General features: G+C 38.6%; 1 protein-coding gene across 1 annotated transcript; it reads right to left on the bottom strand.

The window, feature by feature from the left end:
* Positions 1-1970: 1970 nt before the first annotated feature.
* slc52a3 (solute carrier family 52 member 3) lies at positions 1971-4768 on the bottom strand. Its single transcript, XM_062998438.1, has 3 exons — positions 3759-4768; positions 3489-3612; positions 1971-2183 (listed from the first exon to the last, which is right to left on the bottom strand). Exons 1-3 carry the CDS (start codon positions 4766-4768, stop codon positions 1971-1973), a joined length of 1347 nt encoding a protein of 448 aa, XP_062854508.1.
* Positions 4769-8006: the final 3238 nt, after the last annotated feature.

Genomic DNA, 8006 nt, shown 5'->3' with positions numbered 1-8006 from the left:
TTTAAACCACCTCCTTGTTTCTACACTCAACCGTCCATTTTATCAGCTCCACTTACCATATAGAAGCACTTTGTAGTTCTACAATTACTGACGGTAGTCCATCTGTTTCTCTGCATACTTTTTAACCTGCCTTTACCCTGTTCTTCAATGGTCAGGACCCCCACAGGACCACAACAGAGCAGGTATTATTTAGGTGGTGGATCATTCTCAGCACTGCAGTGACAATGACATGGTGGTGGTGTGTTAGTGTGTGTTGTGCTGGTATAAGTGGATCAGACACAGCAGTGCTGCTGGAGTTTTTAAATACCGTGTCCACTCACTGTCCACTCTATTAGACACTCCTACCTAGTTGGTCCACCTTGTAGATGTAAAGTCACAGACGATCGCTCATCTATTGCTGCTGTTTGAGTTGGTCATCTTCTAGACCTTCATCAATGGTCACAGGACGCTGCTGGCTGAATATATTTTTGGTTGGTGGACTATTCTCAGTCCAGCAGGGACAGTAGGGTGTTTAAAAACTCCATCAGCGCTGCTGTGTCTTATCCACTCTTACCAGCACAACACACACTAACACACCACCACCATGTCAGTGTCACTGCAGTGCTGTGAATGACCCACCACCCAAATAATACCTGCTCTGTAGTGGTCCTGGGAGAGTCCTGACCATTGAAGAACAGCATGAAAGGGGGCTAACAAAGCATGCAGAGAAACAGATGGACTACAGTCAGTAATTGTAGAACTACAAAGTGCTTCTATTTGGTAAGTGGAGCTGATCAAATGGACAGTGTGTGCAGAAACAAGGAGGTGGTCATAATGTTATGGTTATCGGTGTATATTGCATTCATTCAGTGCTTAGCAGTGTAAAGCAGTTAAGGGTAGTATAGTGTTGTATAGTATAAATCTAAATGTAATAAATTGTTACATTAACAAATCCATTACATTAAACTTTGAATGAATTCAGAATATGTTTATTTTACATTTCATCTCACATTATTATTCACACTGTCTAAGTGTTACTGGCTGAGGTGATTTAGAAAGAAATATGGCGACTAGTGTCAAAATATGCATAGATAAAATATGTATAGTCTTGTATGATGATATTTCCAACTGGAGCATAAAATAAAACACTTGCATGGCATGGTTTGGGGGAAAAAAAAGCTTAACTTGCTTTTTCGAGTAAAAATAAGTCAGAATGAAAATTTTATAACATCCCCTTAAGTGACTATTTACACATTTATTGCACATTACTGAATGTAAGATAGTGATGACAAAATAAAAAGCAAATAAAATTATTATTTTGCTTTATTACGGGCAGTGCAGTGGCACAGTGGGTAGCAGGAAGGGCCTAGGTTTAATTCCCTGGCTGGGTGGTCAGGGTACTTTCTGTGTGCAGTTTGCATCATCACACTGTGCCTGCGTGGGTTTCCACCTGGTGCTCCTGTTTCCTCCCACAAGTCCAAAGACATGCAGTCAGGCCAATTGAAGCTACTAATAATTGCATCTAAATAACTACTCTAAAGTGTGTTTGTGTGCCCTGTGATGGACTGGCACACAGTGGTGGTAAAACAGACAGTGAGAAAAAAACAAATTGTTAAATTATATTTCTCAAAGTTGAAAAGGGGGCTTTGTGGTAACAGAGCTGTGAATTTTAATGCCGCATTATAGCTTTCACCTTATTTAAAAAATGGCTGCTATTGTTCTAGTTATTGTGTAGAAGCACACACACTGGAGCTTTGCATCAGTAATAGTGGTCATTTTACATGGACCCTGCCTACTGGCTGACTCCTTGGCAAATAAATTACATGATAAAAACGTGACATGATCATTGTTACCTGATGATAAATTTACTGTGGTCTATGTACACTTTGAAAAAATGTGTACCTTGCTGTAATGTCCCTTGTATTTGTATACATTCATTCATTTGTACTGTTATCCGTCAATACCATGAGTCACTTATTATCCACAACAGATCATAATGGACACTGGATGTTGCAGATATCTCCTGACTTGAAAAGATGATGGATGCTAACCAGGGGAAACATAACGAGGGATCCCACCAAAGATCCAGCCTGCACTGCAGCTCCACACCACACCAGGGCAATATGGCTCTGATCCCTTAGAATAACCCCAACCATCACCTTCACGTAGGACATCAAGCCGGTGAAGAAAACCCATGAGAGCACCTTAGAATCACAGAAAAACTATGGTTAACTACCATTATTTAGTTCCATTTCCGAAAAAGGATTCTGTGATTTTTTAATTCTCTTGAATATTTATTTCACTGATCATTGTATTTTGTGAATAAAAACACATTTAGAATTTTTGTGCCTGCAATACACTCCAAAAAGCAGGTAAACAGAATTTGTGTGCAGAATTTATCGCATTTTACAAAACGTCCTAACTTTTCTGGAAATGGAGTTTGTATATTAATATTAATTTGTATAGTGTTAAACAAAAGTTGTCGACCACTGACCAACCATGATGAGAATAAGAGATAAAGACATTATCGCATTATCAAATTTAAACTTTCGGGTTGTATATAAATAATGTAACTTTTTTTTTTTAATTAATCACAGTAAATAAACTAGTTAGTAAATAATGATAGCTGAACCTGTATAATACTGTGGTATTTTTTAACAAATTAGAAATCTTCTTTGGAAAGAAGATATTAAAATATATCCAGCCCCGATCCATCCCTAACCATATTAATTTATATAGTAATATATAAAATGCAGGTAATTGGTACCCAGGTGGTGTAGTGGGATCAAACTCTACTAGTTTGATTCTGAATTCTGCTACTGGTTGGCTGGACACCCTCTAGCAGGCCGGCACACAGTGTCTGAAGCAGACAAAATTGGCCACTAGGCTGCTGGGTGGGAAAGACTGGACTAAATAGGGGATGGGGACTTCAGCATTGTCTAATGACCTTTGTTACTAGCCCAAGATGCCTGTACAGAAGTGGAGGCATGTGGAGATCAGTGCATGACTCTTCGTACACAAAACTGGCCTCACATGTGAATCCACCAAAGTATGGGTGAAGAAGAAAGGGGTTGGTGGACTGCAAACACGTTGGAGGGAGTGTGTGTCAGGCAAATATACCCTCCTCAGATGTAATTGGGGTTCCCAGTGGAAGACTAGTTTTGGCTATGCTAAAACTGGAAGAAAAAGTGAGAAAATGCATAAATAGAATGGTAAAAAAATGCATGTGCTCAGGTGGTGCAGTGGGCTATTATACTAACCTACCACTGCTGAGGAATCTAAGCAGTGCTATTGGCCAGCCAGATGTCTACATAGACGTGATTGGCTATGTCTAATGAAGGGGGAATGGCCAAAGCCCTGCAATAAACTGCACCATTTCTGCTCTGCACCCAGTGTTCCTGATTGAACCGGACCTGCCACCACCCTGACCAGGACAAAGTGGTTGATAAAAAAGAAATGAACAATATATAGATATGCAACCATTTGTCTACCACTAACCACACACTTACAATTAGAGTTTCTCCTAGTATTGAGTCTTGCAGTAACGGGCAGGGACTCATGGCAGCCATTGTCATGTTGTACCCACCAAAACCAGTACCCAGCAAACAAAGGACACCTAGCAACACCAGTGAGCTACAAAAAACAAAAAAATTACACAAACACATTGCAAGAAACCTTACTGGTCTATCTTAAAACTGTTCTTTTTAAGCTGATGTTAGATTATAACATGTTGACCTTTCTGATAAAATTTGTTGTTAAACATTAATAGTATAACGTACCGTTTTGGAAAGAACATGGCAATAATGCAGGCCACTGGGTTAGCAAGTGTTGACAGGGAAGCTGAGAGGTGATAGGCCAAATTTCCATAGGGCATGCAAGAGAACGTCTGTACTGATGTCAGCAGCCCATTGGTTGTGCAATTTACCCAAAGAACCATGCTGTAAATGAAAACGAGTTCATAACCAGAAAAGTATGCCTTTTCTTTTAGTGGTAGGGGTTGGTTTTCTTTATCACGTTCCTGGCTTTTTTTCCTGGGATTACTTGTTGCTTGGTTTTCCAGAGCTTCACTAACTGACACCACAGTGTCCGATTCAGATACCAGATATTTGGTGGATAGTTTGAAGGTCCGAGGAACTCGGTTAAGCAAAATGAAAGCACCCAGACTTACCATCATCATGAGCACTAGAATGGAGAAAAAGACCTCTGTGCTACAGTTGGGAGGCAGGTACTCAGTGATCACAGTGAAGTTTTCCAGCACAGGTTCTGAGAAGTTGGTCTGGTACGTTTTGACACACTTGGACATCCCAACTCCTTGTGCCAAAGCTACCAGTCCTGGCAAAAATCCACTTAATCCTTCACCAATAAAATAAGAAGTGATATATTTGTTTGGGAGTTGCATCATAAATGGCAGAAAGGTGACTGAAGACGTGCAGTCTACCAGGGACAGAAAGAATGTGAGAAGGAAAAATGCTGTACTTCTTGGTTTGCCAAGAAAAATGGTTGTGTCATTCCAGAAGGCTGTCAGAAGGATGCATGCTAACACACCAAGGGTTAGCACTGGGTAAATCACCAGTTTCTCAGGTAGTCGTCCTGGACACAGCTTGTGGACAAGGGTAACAAGAAGAGGCCCAATATTAGCCAGCTGGATGATGACTGTAAGGTAGGAGGGTAAATCCCATCCTTCTGGGAGGATATTGACAATCAGTGGCAGCTCGACCCACATGCCATTAACGGCCACCCAGGAGCCAAGTCCAAACACACAGGACAATATATGGATATATAGAGACATTATAGGATGCACAAGGCTAAGATTTTGGTATGAGTTACTTGTAGGTACTTCTCCCTTTACCCAGAGGTTTTCTTACTGGAGAAGCAGGGAGTTCAACAAGCCTGAAGTCCTAAAAATAGAACAAAAATTAAACAATGCTTAAAGGATTTCACTAAAACATAGTATCTGCTTAAATACATACTGCTGTACTGCAACTAGGCATTAATAGCCAAGAGATATATCAGGTGTGTAGTTTCATACTAGTTGACACAATTATGAACTATTACCTTATAAATACAGTTCAAAACAGCATTGCAGATTTGTAAATTGCAAATATTACAAATATCAGTTTAAAACTTAGACACAATGCATTTTAAGTTCGAACAATGTCACTGCACAGTGGAACCTCGAAACTCAATGTCAATTGGTTATGAGAGTGGCGTGTTGAGTTGAGTTTAAAAGGCATTGAGATGAATTATTTGTACTTTATAGTGTCATTATTTAATACATTTTTGCCTTTTGGGCTCTAAAGCTCTGTCAGACTCTGTGTATACACATAAAATTTACCCCTCCCCCATTTCTTCACATCCGTCTGTGCAAAAGCTAACCGAATCACTAAGTAAAAACAAATCAGAAACAACTCTTTTCAAATGAATTATTCATAGAAATTGAATCAGGGAGCTGTGCTCTTATCTATGGCAAATTATTTCACTTAATTACACTATTTCATTATGCTGTTGTGTGTAAACAACTCCATGAATCAGTGTGCATTCATTCCAAAGCTTCAGTAATGGTTCAGGCCATGAAAAACAGCGTTATAAACTAATCAGAGTTTCCAAATTTAGATTTTGGGCAGAATTACACATGCATTTAGACAAATCAAACTTTAACAATAAGATGAAACAAAAATACAACTCTTTGGAATAATTTCAGCTCATGTTTATAGAAAAAAGGAGGTCCTTATGATTTCAAAAACACCACAGCCACGGTTAGGTGGTAGCATGATTACGTGGGATTGCTACTCTACAAACTGTACTGTGTTTCATTCACCAAAAAAACGTATAGTAAATAACTGGAACATATTAGTACAGAATGTAAGGATTTAAAATTTGGAGAGTCGTATCAAGACAACAACCTAAAACATACAGCTAAATGACTTAATAATTAAAAAAGAAATGACTACCAGAAATGACCAAGCTTGCACATCTACTGACTTTAATCCCATTGCGAATAAATATAGGACTGTTGTATAAGCACTTCACTGTGCATTATACTGTGTATGGCTGTTTGTGTGACAAATAATAAGACTTAAACCTGATGGAGGGTAATTAACAAGGGTAGTGGGTCAAAACCTCCTTTGGTTGATTGGAATACCTGGAGGCAACTCACACATGAGAAAAATATGCAAAACTCTTTACAGAGAGTGACAAGGTGCCCAGAGCACAACCCCTCAACTCCAGCGTTACCTACCTCAAAAGCAGCTGAAAGTTTAGATGATAAAGTGCAAGGTCTCCTTCAAAGTGTTTAGTACCTGAATGGGTTCAACACGTTTCAAAACATGATTTACATGTAGGTAGTAGACTGAGGTGAAGATTTAGCCTCTGAAGTCTTTCCAAAAAAAAAGTAGGTGAAAGGGCACAGGCCCAAGGTGCAGCAGTGTTTATTATACATTATAATAAGGTTAAACAGGTTTAAGGTGTCCACTGTTTACTGATTAACCACATTCTCCAAATAGCATATTATGTCATGAACTAAATGGGATGTCTTTTTCTTTTCAGAACACTTACTGAAAAGAGGGTATTTTCTAACAAATACATGTGTAGATGGAAACTAATGAGGTGGTTATACTGTTTTTTCCATTTGTTATCTTACACAAGATATGGCATTTGTTCCAAAGTTTATGCACACTTTGCTCCTTTGGACACCATAGCTTTTTAAGAAAGTAAGTAGAACATTTCCACACTATTACACCACTACTGACCAACCATCGATTCATCAATTCATCATAATAGTAAACATTTTTTCAAGCTTCATTCGTTCATTTGTGTTTGTATTTGTGTCATTATAGCAAAAATAAAGGGAAACATTTTTGAGTGAGGAAAAGAAAATTCTGGCTTTAATGACAGAGGGGATACAAATAACATTAGGTTGCTTCCATCATTAAAATTTTAAAAATGGTAGTTCAAAGGAACAAGATCAAGTAACAGACACTGGGTCATCAAAGTTACAGACAGGCAGATGGCAAAAATGTTTATGGACCGGGCTGACCTCCAACTTAATCGAATCTCACTTAACAACTGTAGAATAACTGTAGAAAACTGTAGAAGAAGTGACATACAAAATGGATAACAAATGGCAACTGGGATTAAATACATGACCTGACAAGGCCTGTTCAAAACAGACTCCTGGTCATTCAGCAATCAGAAGCAAAGAAGAGCCAGGCTAAGCTTTGAAAAATACCATCAGGATTGGACAGTAGATGACTGGATAAAGGATTAAGGTCATCATCTCTTATTAGTACAGTTTTAGCTTGGTCCAGCAACTGTTAATCAGTAATTAGACGAAACCTGGACAGGCCTAAAAGCCACAGTGTCTAACGCCCACTTGTAAAGCTTTGTAGAGGATAGAGGTGTGTAAGCAAGGCTGGAATTGGGCAGATTTGTGATAGAATCAAGCCATGTACAGAGTTATCATGAAAGATACAGTAACTTGCTTGCCTCTGCTCTTAAAGTGTTCCCTAACTCTGATGATTGTTTTTTTTTTTTTGTGATAGGACGATGCACCATGCGACACAGTCAGGTCAATCATGTTCAATCAAGTGAATGGAGGACTACCAGATGAAGACGTGGCCAGCCCACTCTCCACACCTAAATATTTTTAAAAACCTCTAGAATGTGAAAAAGAGGAAGATGGATGGTCACAAGTTATGAAAGCTGAACTGCATGATTTGTTTGCCAGGAGTTGCATAATTTCACCCAACAACAATGTGAAAGACTGGTGGAGAGCATGCCAAAGAGGATTCTGTACAACTGCAAATGTAAATTATTAGTATTGTGTTCCTTAAAAATGAATATAAACTTTTTTTCAAGGTCTGAAAACAATGCATCTTTTTTGTTTTTTTGACCAGTTATTTTCAACAGATGATGTAAATGCTAATACTTTTTGGTGAATTTGGGACAACTGTTGTTAGTGGCTTATAAAATAAAACAAAAGTGATTATTTTACCTAAACACATACAGTACTTACAAATTGTAAAACC

This window comes from Trichomycterus rosablanca, chromosome 7 (assembly GCF_030014385.1).
Source record: "Trichomycterus rosablanca isolate fTriRos1 chromosome 7, fTriRos1.hap1, whole genome shotgun sequence".
NCBI classification, from domain to species: domain Eukaryota; kingdom Metazoa; phylum Chordata; class Actinopteri; order Siluriformes; family Trichomycteridae; genus Trichomycterus; species Trichomycterus rosablanca.
Note: the sequence above shows the minus strand (reverse complement) of the source record. Positions and strands in the feature narration are given on the sequence as shown.